This window comes from Canis aureus, chromosome 28 (assembly GCF_053574225.1).
Source record: "Canis aureus isolate CA01 chromosome 28, VMU_Caureus_v.1.0, whole genome shotgun sequence".
Lineage (NCBI taxonomy): Eukaryota > Metazoa > Chordata > Mammalia > Carnivora > Canidae > Canis > Canis aureus.
The window spans coordinates 9,161,263-9,174,666 of record NC_135638.1 but is presented as its reverse complement, the minus strand read 5'-3'; the positions used below and the strand labels follow the sequence as shown (position 1 = coordinate 9,174,666).

The following is a 13,404-nucleotide window of genomic DNA, read 5'->3' as shown; positions in this document are numbered from 1 at the left end:
TCATGGAGTCAGTGCAACTAATGTTTGAAATGTCATTTATATCAAACTATTCAATGCCATACAAATGAATACTGTTAATAATGAAAACAAGTCCAAGGGATCCCTGGGCAGCTCAGTGGTTCAGTGCCTGCCTTTGGCCCAGGGTGTGATCCTGGAGACCCGGGATCGAGTCCCGTGTCGGGCTCCCTGCATGGAGCCTGCTTCTCCCTCTGCCTGTGTCTCTGCCTCTCTCTCTTTCTCTATGTCTGTCATGAATAAATAAATAGAATCTAAAAAAAAAAGTCTAAAACATATTTTATTGATTATGGGTCCTATTGTTCACTATATTTAAAAGCCATGTTCTCAGGTTTTTTTTGAGAAGTAAAGTCCTGATACAGAGGATTATGAGCATCTATCACAAATGCCTCACTTCAGCAAGTTTCTAAGTTCATGAGGAAGGTAATGGGATTTGTATTTACTACTGTACTGCATATATCTGTACTACGGAGTTAGGCTTCAGGTATTGCTGATATGTAACATGAATAATATGTGGTTTCACATGGTTTCAGAGGAGAATAATTAACTTTTTTAAAATGTAGGATCTATTTGGAAAGTCAGATCCATACCTGGAATTCCACAAGCAGACATCTGATGGAAACTGGCTAATGGTTCATCGAACAGAGGTGAATATCTGAATTTGAAAAAGTAGGGTTGAGATTTCCATTGGAATTGTAGTAATCTTAATTTTGAAAAATTATGTGTTTATAAAAATATCAATTTGAAAAAAAAAATCAACTTGAGTTCAGATGTATATAGCCAGAGATACAAGATCAGCATACTCATTTTTTTTTTCTTTTTATGAGAAGGAGATACCAAGATTAACTATTAGTAAAATTTTTATATTGAAAAATTTAAAACCCTGTAAAAAGCATTAAAATGTATACCTTTGTATCTTTCACCTAGATTTACCAACTAGTCATATCTGCATGCATGTTTTTTCTTTTTCACTTACTCATTCACATGCTCAGCTCTTGGGCCAGCCAGGTGCCCCGCAGTCTCTTACTTTATTATTTTATTATTTTATTTTATTTTTTTAGTCTCTTACTTTATATTAAAGTATATTCTCAGGCCATTTTATAGTCACCTTGTGTCAGGTCTGGAATGAGCTCTTTCTCTTGGAACCCTATTCCTGTAAGAGAGTAGTGCTAGATGTACTCAATAGTATTGACATGTTGTTTCATTTAGGCCTTTTCAGTGGACATAGTTGGGAATCGTGTATTTATGTATATGTTTATTGTGTGTATATATATTTATGAAAATATTTAATCATGAATTTAGACTATTTCTTCAAGTCCAACCCAGCTAGGTTCTTTCTCATCCTTTCTAACTCCAAATTTGAATCTTCTGTGTCCTGCAATGAAAACCCTGGTTTCCAACAAAATCAACAATCAGTAGTTTTAAGCGTACCTTGTAATGGGTGAAATGTATTTCCAAATAGTTTCTTTTCTCAGAATGTATCTATCACGTTTTTTCCTAACAGTTGTATAATAATTGTTCTAGATAGTTTTTCATTGAAAAAGTTGATTGGGCGAAAAGGTAAAGGATGATTGGTAAGAGTGTATCCAGAATGTAGGAAAAGGAAGAGCAAAATGTTAAGGAACTAAATGTTTTTCTAACTAGTCTTTGAATCTTCATTTTACAGGTTATTAAAAATAACTTGAATCCTGTTTGGAGACCTTTTAAAATCTCTCTTAACTCCCTGTGTTACGGAGATATGGACAAAACGATCAAGGTGATTTAAAGTTATATATATGCTATATATACATACATATATATATATATAACATTTGCATATATGCATTTTCTTTCATAAAACTAGTTGAATAGATAATATTTAATAAAAATAAATGATATAACAGATACCTGTAAGGATTGAATTTTATTTGTATTTAGGAATATTAAAAGAGAAATATCTCTGGTAAGTAAATGGTCAGTTTGAATGGGTAGACATGTTTGATCTGTTGGTCTAATGCTTAATCAAACATTGTGATTTTCATTTTACTCTTCATTGTTAAAAATAAAATGTCCAATTTAAATCTTCCCTCCTTTGAATAAGATTTCTTTGCTCTGCAAATAGGAACCTTTAACTGCACTCTTTGCCTTTGAGTGTCCCTTAAAGATAAAAGCAGACGTTACTTTAACTAAAAACCAGAGCATCTTCCTGCCCTCAGCAGCAGAGGAAAATAGTGGTGGCATTTTCCATTGCTTATTTTCAGAGCAAGATATTTTTCATTTAATACTTCTAGATGACTTTAGTATAAAGTGTTAGGAAAGCAGAATGGGAACAGGAAGTAGCAGGTGTTTAGGAATTATTTTTAATGTTTTAATTTATAGCCATTTATTGGAAAATATTTCTTATTTTAAAGACACATTATACTAGAGTCTCTTTACATAAAATTCCAGATAGAAGCGTCTTCTTGTGTTTAGATGTCAGCTAACCAAAGTGTTCCCCCCACCCCCTTTGATAATGAATACAATAAAAACAGGAAAGGTGATGGCACAGAACACATGATTTCATGTGAGGCTATTGTCCAAGTTTTGACTTAGGCCTTCAACCAGATAAGGGATCTTGGGCAGATCATCTACTTCTTCCCTTATACAACAGAGAAAATAATGTCTATATTACAAAAAAAGAGAAAGATTAAATTAATGAAAGTGAAAGTTTTATAAGCCATTATACATAGCATAGATGCTATTACATTGACAATGGTTTCATTTCTTAGATACATAAAAATTTGTCCTAAGTTGGCAGAGAACTTGAAAGATCAATATAAGTATGATTTATGTGGTATTTCAAACAGCAGTGAAAATTTAGGTAAAAAATAAATGTAGAACAATAGTTTTAAAAATTAATTTCTATTGTTAAACTAAATCTAGAACTTTTGCTTTTCACATTAAAAGAAAATTTTAATAGATCTGAGAAACAGGAAAGGATGGGGAAAAGAAATGCCTACACCATAACTGATTGCTTGTAATAATATGTTAACAATGAAACAATGTTTTTTAAACTTTTTTTGCACACAGTGGCATGCTTACAGGGCTATTTTATTATAGTAAGTAAACTGATTTTCTGAGATTTCCTGATGAATGTCTTTTGTTCTTAAAAGTTTCTCAGTTTCTTTTAACTATACACAACTTGGTTTACCACATCATGACTGTCTTTATTTCTTTAGTTCTATATTTCTTTGCAATATCATAAAGTCATACATCTGTGATTCTCTTGGTGTTTGGAAATTGTTTAGAGGTGTGGTAATGAGTTTTAGAGCAGAGAATAGAGTCAGGATCATCAATAATTTCTTTGCTGCTGTGTGAATGTGCCAGTGTTATCACTCCAGCATGTATTATTATTTCCATAAGATCAAGTGAGTAAAAGAAATAATCATGCATGCTGCCACCTTGCCTAAAATGAGAATGCCTTAGTGAATATAGTATTGTGTGGTGTGTGCATTCTTTTACATATATACATATGTGCGTATGTATATATGCATATATTTCAATTTCACAAGCACTGCTGATACTTTTGTTAAAACAGCTACTAGTACTAGGTTTTGAATTTTTGAGAAGAGAAATTAAATTATACAAATCATTATATCATTTACTTCAAACTATATCTGAACACATGCCAGCATTATAAATGTCACATCTTTTAGTGCCAAACGTTTCCCTTCAATGTTGCAACAGTGAGTTTTTCATATATATTAATTATAGTGAGCTATCAGAAATTACAGCTTAAATATCTTTTTATATTCCCTGAAGTCTCAGACAGTCTAAATATATGAAGAATTTAGGTGTTTATATGCTTCTTTAAAAAATAAAATTGGCCTTATCAAAGCTTGATCTCGTCTTAGATAGAAGTTGGAGAATGCAAATCTAAAATGCAAAGTTCTGGGGCACCTGGCTGGCTCAGTTAGTAGAACATGCTACTCTTGATTCCAGGGAGGTGAGTTTAAGCTCCATGTTGGCTGTAGAGCTTACTTAAAAAAAAAAAAAAAAAAAATCAAGTTCTATTTTCCATAATTAAAAAACACCTATTAAAAAGTGAAATCATGAAAATACTAAAATTGCTTTTGGCTTGATCTTAATTTTACTTTCTGGAAAAAAAATTAGTGAGATCATTAATTTTCTTTTCCCCTCACTCCTCTCTGAAGAGTCAGATAAAGGGGCTTTGGTTTAAAAATTAAATATCATATATATAAGGCAAGAATCAAACTGTCATAATTGGTCAGTGACCAGAGTGTTTATAACATATAAAAATCTTTAAAGTTACTCAAAATTGCAATTCTAGATCTTATCTTTATTGATTGACTGAATTTTAGTCTTCCTGGAATCGTAATGAAAATATTAGTAAGGAATGAAGCACTTCCTGTTATGATAGGCACTCATTTCACTTCTCATAGAACTGTGGGAAGAAAATAAATCACTCTGCTGGATGAACACATAAATCTTAAGCATTTTAACTTGGCAATTAATATAACTTTGTAAGAGGTACTCTCTTGGCAAATACTCTCGGTTATTGGCTTTTGTTTTAAATCTCTAGAAGAATTCAAAAGTGTCCTTAGCACAGCTTTATATACCTATATTAAAAAAAAAACCTATATTAGTTACCAAATAAAATATATCATCTTCTAACACTATTTAATTCCTTTGCCTACTTCTCAAGCCTAAGTAGATAATGTGTGCAGTGCACATAATAAATGCTTGTGGAAATGAGATAATCTGTTCTGAAATTACAAAGCCCTATTAAAAGGTTGGTTATTCAAATGATCACAATGAACACCTCTGTTTGCTAACAGTTCACACCACCTTAATATTCTCATAACAATGAATAATCAGGTATTCTTGTGACTATCTAGCCTCTGGCTACGCTGTCAGTTTGGCAATATCAAAACTAGATGCACATCAAATACTTGATGTGCATTAGACAGCTCTAATGCCTGCTTTAAGAAAGAACAATCATTACATGAGAGCCATAGAAAGGAATAGAATTCACTCTGTCTTACATGGAAATAAAATTAATATGATCCAGTCTAGATACTTCCTCACTGGATTAAGTACTCTTTTTCTCGAATTTTAGTTTTCATTCTACAACCTGTGATTCTCAGAAGGATGCAAATCTGACTTCATCATGTCTAACTCTGAATATAGGCCTAGTCTTACCAGATTGCAACTAATGAAATGCATTTGCCATATTTCTAAATTATCTAGGATTTAATTATACAAGTTTTAGCTGTCTAGGATAGTGACTTCCTTTCTTCCTGCAGATGATGACAGTGATAACAAGTAAAGAATTGGATGAGAAAGAACGTGTAATTCCATTTTGATGTTATCAGCTCTTGATGTTATCAGCTCTTATAAAGAGCATGATAGATGAACTGGAAACTGCTTAATATAGAATTTAAACAGTATTTTTATTTTTCATCTGCCTGTGATCTATCTTAGAGCCCCACTCCACAAATAGCTGGGGTTTGAAAGTGTTTCAGTATTACTCCTCCAGGAAGTTAGTTACTTCTTCTCCAAGTAGAACTGCATATTCAACATTTTCACTAATTTTAATCAAATGGGCATTTCTTAGTAAGTCCCATTTATTGCAGCCAATCCTTTTAAACAAAATGATGTTGATTTTTATACATTTTTATTATACTTCATCTAGGTAGAGTGCTATGATTATGATAATGATGGGTCACATGATCTCATTGGAACATTTCAAACCACCATGACAAAACTGAAAGAAGCCTCCAGAAACTCACCTGTAAGTTGCATCTTTGTCATTGAAGGTACTTTACTGTTTGGCCATGTATTTATTATTTTGTTTTTTTCCCCCTTGGTATAGCAAACAGCTTGCCGTGTTTTTACTCTGTTACAAACTTTTCTGAAATCTGTGGATTTTATTTGTGTAGTAATTGGATGATCCAAAATTCATGCTTGGAGCATAAGTTTACATTTATAAATAGAGGTTTGGTTTCCTTTAGTTTCAGACAACATATAGGGTTTGATTGAAAATCTCTAGTTTGGGAGCACTTGGGTGGCTCAGTTGGTTAAGCATCTGCCTTCCATTTGGGTCATGATCTCGGGGTCCTGGGATCGAGCCCCACATTGGCTTCCTGTTCAGTGAAGAGTCTTGCTTCCCTCTGCCTCAGTCTCTGTCCATCCCTCTGCTCATGCTCACTTGCTCGCTTTCTCTCTCAAATAAATAAATAAAAATCTTAAAAAAAAAAAGAAAGAAAGAAAATCCCTAGTTTTAAAGCCTTTGGTATTGGAATACCCGGGTGGCTCAATGGTTGAGGGTCAGGGTATGATCTCAGGGTCCTGGAACCTCCCTACAGGGAGCCTTCTTTTCCCTCTGCCTGTGTCTCTGCCCCTTTCTCTATGTCTCTCCTGAATACATAAATAAAATCTTTAAAAAATAAAAAATAAAAATAAAGCATTTGGCATTTCATCGGTCATAATAATTAAGTTCTACAACATTAGGTAAATATACCTGGGCTTGAACTGTGTACATTTATGTTCCTTCTGGACAGGCTTTTACAATCTGCCTCTGGCTCTTCTGTTTTCACCAAGGCGAAGGATAAAAGCATAATTATGGTATTTCAAATTATGTAATATTAAGCCTCCATCTAGTGGCACTAATTTTGTTAAGATCATTCATGTGCCTTAACTACATTCAGTTTATTATTTAGCATCCCAACATATTCCTAAGGGTGTTTCTGAAACTTTTCTGCCTCTAAAGCTGAGGTGGCTAAAAAGTATTTCAGAGCATTTTATGAATAGAGTAAAACATCAATTTCTCCCATCTTATTTCCTTTCTAGTTTGGATGGGATAAGCTGTTAATTTAATTCTCTTTATAGCTTGCTTATAATAGAATAATAGGAATTATTTATTACATGCTTAGAGACCTGCGTAATGTTCATGTATACGGCCTTTCCTTTTGCAAATGCAAACATGGGGTTTAAGAGATAAGAAGTTATAGTTAGATAAGGTCTTTTTTACCTTGTCATGTAAATGAGGAATCTAAGACAAGATAATGATAGTTTTAGATCAAAATTTAAATACCAAATAAATAAACAAGCCATTTAGTTTAAGTAATGGGGAAAATGAGTTTTATTTTATTTTTTTAGAAGATTTTATTTGGGACACCTGGGTGGCTCAGTGGTTGAGCATCTGCCTTGCGCTCAGGGTGTGATCCTGGTTTCGGGGATCAAGTCCTGCATCAGGCTTCCTGAGAGGAACCTGCTTCTCCCTCTGCCTATGTCTCTGCCTCTCTGTGTCTCTCATGAATAAATAAATGAAATATTAAGAAAAATAAAAGATTTATTTATTTGAAATAGAGAGAGCATAAGCAGGGAGAGGGAGAAGCAGATTCCCTGCTGACCAGGGAGCCTACGCAGGGCTTGATCCCAGGACTTCTGGGATCATGACTTGAGCTGACCTGCTTTTAGAAGATAATGAATGAACAACTAACTTTGTAATACTTTATAGGTCCTGTAGAGTTTTTCTCAGTCTAGCTATTTTGATCCTTCCCTTTTCCATGAGAGAATGGGGCTTTTACTGCTGCTGCAGTGACAACATTTACCCATTCTTGTTTTTCAAAGGCAGGGCCATATAATCTGTGTTTTCAGTGCCTGGAATAGTGCCTGCCACTTGGTAGACACTGTAGAACTGGGAATAAATGAAATGAAGTAATAAAGCCTTTTACCAATGAGAATTCTATTAGGCCTTTCCTGCATCTCAAATATTCAATTGTTAACATCTATGATGATGACTGAGACTCTGGCAGGATCTGAACTACCAAAGAATTGTTTAACATAATTTTGTTTTTTATCATTATATCTATTATACCTTTTAATGTTTGATTCTTAGAAAATTAACAATGACTCTGCCTAAAGTATATAAGTTACTTTCTATTAATTAGAAAAGGTGACTGACTTATCAAGTATTCATTGAGTATCTCTTATGTTGTTATTAGGCAACATAGAGAAAGTATATTTCAAAGTATTTGAAAGTATAATTTGTAGGTGATTATATCCTAGGTGTGAAACAAAACTAACGAAACAATTGAGAATAACACAAAGTATGTAACTAAATTTTATATGGTGGTAGAAGTTTAAGAAGATGAATGGACACAGATGATTGGAATAGTAGTTGATGTTATAGAGGAGAGCAGCTTGAGCCAAGCCTTACAGATGGACAGGTGGCTAGGAGGTGGAAAAGAAGATCCTTCTATTTGGGGTAGTTCTATTCCTAAAAATATTCCCAGTGGAAAGAGGTGATCTTTGCATATTTTACCATACAGTTAGGCTCCATATATTTCTGTTTTCTGATGGTATGTTTTTTCCTTCTTTTCTAAGCAGCATATTTTTGTTCTTTCTGAAAGAAATGGCTCAGAGTAATATTTTATTTCCCTTATTATAAAAAAGGAAGAATGCTACTTGGAACACTTGCAAGGAAATCATCTATAGAGGCAAAAATTTATACTTAGGAACTATTTAAAAATGTATACAATTTTAGGAATGCCTTGTGGAAATTTCAGTGATAAATATTTCATATAGTTAATCTATTATGTAATTGTTTCAAAATTGTATTTTACCAACAGACTTACATCAGCAGATGTTTTGATTCCAAGAGGAAAAAACCATTTATTTGAATTCACATTTTTTATATTACTAGTAAGAATTAACATTTTGTCTTTTCTTCCTACAGGTGGAATTTGAATGCATAAATGAAAAAAAGAGACAAAAGAAGAAAAGCTACAAGAATTCAGGTGTTATCAGTGTGAAACAGTGTGAGGTTAGTTGATGTTAACCATTTATAGTATAATGAGATCATATTTCAAGTTTTTTTTTCAATAGGTATATATTAAACCAACAAAGAATATTAAAGTTTTTAACTTAGAAAATGGAATTGAATTTTGGGCAGTTGAAAATCATATGATCATCTGGACACCTTTAGGGGAAAGAAGATAGTCGGGAAGAGTAAAGAAATCTGTCAATAACTTTGTTTCTAAGGTTTGACAACTTTTCGGGAAAATACAAAGAATATTGAAGTTTTTTCCTTATTTTAGGAAATGTGAAACATCATGGTATTTTCCCAGGGCATTAGCGGAAATGACCTGATGCAGTGCATCTATCCTGGTCATAATTTCAAGTTAAGATACTATAAATAGAGGGAAAAATACAGGAGATTTCTTACAGTAAATTAATGGTTTTGTTTTATTTTTTAAAATCTTGATTATTTTGCTTGTTAAAGATCTCAACATATTAGACTCATTATTACTAGTTTCTCAAAACTTAAAGTGAGTATATTTCACCTTTATCCATTAATATTCTAACCTTAGGGTGGCTCAGGTGGTTGACGGACTCTTAATTTATGCTCAGGTCATGATATCGGGGTCATGAGATCCAGCCCTGTTTTGGGTTCCCTGTTTGATGGTGAGTCTGCTTCTCTCTCCCTCTGCCTCTCCCCCAGCTCATGCTCTCTCTCTTTCAAATAAATAAATCTTTTAAAAAAATTCTAATCTTAACTTTGTTTTAATTATCTCAAAGTAAAATCTTATAGATTCATGACAAGTAGGGGCAGGGGTATCTTAAACTCAAATGGTAGGGTAGTTTCTATGTGCTTATATCATGTTCTTTTCAGTTTCTAACTGTTAAAAATATATGCCCGAGAGCTCTTTTTATCTCTTGTATAGTAAGAGATTTGTATTTTTTTTTTAAAGATATATTTATTTATTGGGGGGAAGGGGATGGGCAGAAGGAGAGAGAGAGAGAGAGAATCCCAAGCAAACTCCTTGCTAAGTGCAAGAGCCAGATGCAGGCCTCGATTCTATGACCCAGTATGACCTGAGCCAAAACCAAGTGTTAGATGTTCCTGACTGATCCACCCAGGTACCCTAGTAAGGGATTTTTTTTTTTTTAAGATTTTATTTATCTATTAATGAGAGACACAGAGAGGCAGACATAGGCAGAGGGAGAAGCAGGCTCCCTGCGGGGAGCCCAGTGTGGAACTTGATCCTAGGACCGCAGGATCACACCCTGAGCCAAAGGCAGATGTTCAACCACTGAGCCACCCAGGTGCCCCCAGCAAGAGATTTTTTAATTTTAAAGTTTGCTATTTGTTTTTAGATCACAGTGGAATGCACATTTCTTGACTATATCATGGGAGGATGTCAGCTGAATTTCACTGTAAGTAATACTGACTTTTTTCAAAGTAGGCTGTAACATGTTACTTTTTCCTACCATTTTATAGTGTTCTTTCTTTTCCTGTAAAACTGACTTTGGAATTTACACAGTCTGTTTAGTTATGGTCTCCTTAGGTTGTCTAAGTTCATCATGAAGCTTTTAACTTTGTTAATTAATTCTGTTCCTTTTGATGGAAAGCAGATATGTCCTGGAGTAATTTAAATTATAGAAAGCATTAGTCAACCTACAAAACAAGCCCTATGTCTAAAGTCATGGGTGTAATAATTCATGGATTTGAGATATCTAGAAAAAATAGGAATATCAGGTTGTTTCAGACTGTAGCTTCAATTGTTTAATTGTCTGTGGAAATACCGGTAGCCCCAGGCATTTGTTAGGAAATGGCAGCAGCCAGCTCTGGAATGAATGTTTTTATCTGTCTCCTAGACATTGAGTGTAGGGCTTCTCCTTAGTAAGGGCTGTGATTGTTATTTGGCAGGTGGGAGTGGACTTCACTGGCTCTAATGGTGACCCAAGGTCTCCTGACTCCCTTCATTACATCAGCCCCAATGGTGTTAATGAGTATTTGACTGCTATCTGGTCTGTGGGACTGGTCATTCAAGATTATGATGCGTGAGTATGACTAAAATACTTGTTTTCTTAACTCCCCAGAAAGGGTAGTTTCTGTTTCACCTGCTAGTACTCTGATATAGTTGGTGATGATAAAGCTGCTGGGGTTGACTGGGGGAAGGGGAAGGGGAAGGAGTGTGGTGGGGGTAACTTTCTCCCTAACATTTCCTTTGTGTTATCTTTTCTAGTTTTCTCTTTGTGACAGTCTTAGTGTTTATTTTTGACCTCTTATCTTTAGCTGTGATCAGTTATAATGTGTTATATATATAGCTTGTTTATTTAACAGCTGACTGGAGTCAACAAGACTTGTTTCTTTGATTTAGTTTCCTTGGGGTTTACTTATTAGGGATAAGTTATATGTGTGATTGAAGTCCAGATGACACATTGTGTAAATACTCATAGACACTGTTTATTAATGTGTCTATTTTTTGGCAGCCACTGTCAAATTATTTTCTTTTCTCCTTTTTTTTAAGATTTATTTATTTGAGAGACAGAAAGAGGGAGGGAGAGAGAACACAAGCAGGGTGAGGGGGAGGGAAGAGGCCGAGGGAGAGGGAGAGAATCCCAAGCAGATTCCCTGCTGAGCATGAAACACCATGCCTGACTGGATGTCTCAACCTTGAGATCATGACCTGAGCAAAAATCAAGAGTTGGACACTTAACCAACTAAGTCACCCCAGAACCCTTCAAATTATTTTCTTAATGGCCACTTTGAACAAGTGCTGAAAGATAACTTGACCTAATTGCTGTAAAATATTTTGAATAGATTCTCAGTGTATGGATTTTTGAATAGATTAAATAGGCCCTCTTGAAGGTTTACCAAACAATAGAAAAAAAGTTGCATTAATAATTTTTGTTCTGGGGATGCTTGAGTGGCTCAATGGTTGAATGTCTGCCTTGGTTCAGAGTTGATCCTGGGGTCCTGTGAGGAGCCTGCTTCTCCCTCTGTCTGTGTCTCTGCCTCTCTCTGTGTGTCTCTCATTAATAAATAAGAAAAATTAAAAAAAAATTTTCTGGATCTCTTAGAGCACAGTATAAATTTTCACTTGTCTTTGTCTATTATTTTATGATAAAAGCCCTTTCAGATATTGATGGAGCTTTTCATTAGTGTGCTATGACATTTAAAAAGGTAAACTTAAAAAAATAAAAAAATAAAAAAAATAAAAAAAACTTTTCAGGCAAATGCAAACAAATCTAAAGCAAAGGTGGTAATTTCATTATCAGCCTAGTATTTAAGGCAAAATCATTAAATATAATAAAAAATGATTTTATATAATACTTTGTTACATAATCCAAAATGAAAATATAACCATTGACATGTTTGATAACAGTATTTTCAAATGAAAATAGAAATATAATAAAAAATTTAAAGTATCAATTATAATGGAGCTTATATAAAAAATAAAAAATTTACAGGGTTGCTTTATCAGTCTGCCACCTAGAAGTTAATAACAAAAGGATAACTAAATACAATTTACCATATGGACATAAAAAAATCTTAGGTTGATTGAAGAGGAAATTGAAATATAATAACAAACTATCTAGAAATAAGGAGCAACGAGACTATACATGATCCTATCTTTTTTTTTTTTAATTTGAATTTTAGGTAGTTAATATACAGTGCAGTCCTATCTTTATTGAAGACAACTTCTGACTTTACATGCTTTTATTTTCAAACAATAAAAATTGAATATAAATGAACTAGCATTTCAATAAAATAAAAGAATAGGAAGAAAAATAACAATAATGGCAGGATCTATCTATATATTAGCTATTATGTGTCAGGCACAGTTTAATATAGTTTTTTTTTAAAGATTTTATTTATTTATTAATGAGAGATACAGAGAGAGAGGCAGTGACACAGGCAGAGGGAGAAGCAGGCTCCATGCAGGGAGCCCAACGTGGGACTGGATCTCGGGACTCCAGGATCACACCCTAGGCTGAAGGCGGCGCTAAACCGCTGAGCCACCCGGGCTGCCCTTAATATAGTTTTTATGTGACACTCATGTAATCCTCATACTTTGCTGTGACATAGGTACTATTATCATCCATTATTATCTATAGTGTGCAGATGGGAAAATTGAGGGATAGGGAGTTAGGTAACTTGTCCAGGGTCACCGAACTGGTAACTGGCAGAGAATTGAGCCTGGGCTATCTGCTGGAGACATGCTCTCCAAGCTTTATTATGAACTTGATGAGCAGCCCGGGTGGCTCAGTGGTTTAGCGCCACCTTCAACCCAGGGCCTGATCCTGGAGTCCTGGGATCGAGTCCCCTGTCAGGCTCCCTTCATGGAGCCTGCTTCTCCCTGTGCCTGTGTCTCTGCCTCTCTCTCTCTCTTTGTGTCTCTCCTGAATGAATAAATAAAATCTTAAAAAAAAAAAAAAAAGAACTTGATGTACTGTGCTGTATTTCCTCTATGCACTGAAAGTAGGAACTTGAAAAGTTTAACCTCCTCTCCCTCCAACTAAATTAATAAATTCAATGAAGAGAGGATTCTTTGCAAGTTCAACAAAACTCAGGCAAATCTTGCCAACCCCGATCCCCAAGAAAGAGAAAACATG

General features: G+C 34.3%; 1 protein-coding gene and 1 long non-coding RNA gene across 5 annotated transcripts in view; one reads left to right on the top strand and one right to left on the bottom strand.

Moving 5' to 3' along the window:
• The window catches only part of CPNE3 (copine 3), a 55,119-nt gene that overhangs the window by 22,894 nt on the left and 18,821 nt on the right, over positions 1–13,404 (top strand). For all 4 annotated transcript variants that reach the window (XM_077876367.1, XM_077876364.1, XM_077876366.1 and 1 more), the window contains 6 exons: positions 579–662; positions 1,682–1,771; positions 5,690–5,788; positions 8,738–8,824; positions 10,159–10,218; positions 10,712–10,845. In XM_077876367.1, coding sequence (XP_077732493.1) covers positions 579–662; positions 1,682–1,771; positions 5,690–5,788; positions 8,738–8,824; positions 10,159–10,218; positions 10,712–10,845 — 554 coding nt within the window. The remainder of the gene's footprint in view (positions 1–578; positions 663–1,681; positions 1,772–5,689; positions 5,789–8,737; positions 8,825–10,158; positions 10,219–10,711; positions 10,846–13,404) is intronic.
• Positions 1–13,404, bottom strand: part of LOC144300390 (uncharacterized) — a 35,099-nt gene that overhangs the window by 5,196 nt on the left and 16,499 nt on the right. The window lies entirely within an intron of this gene.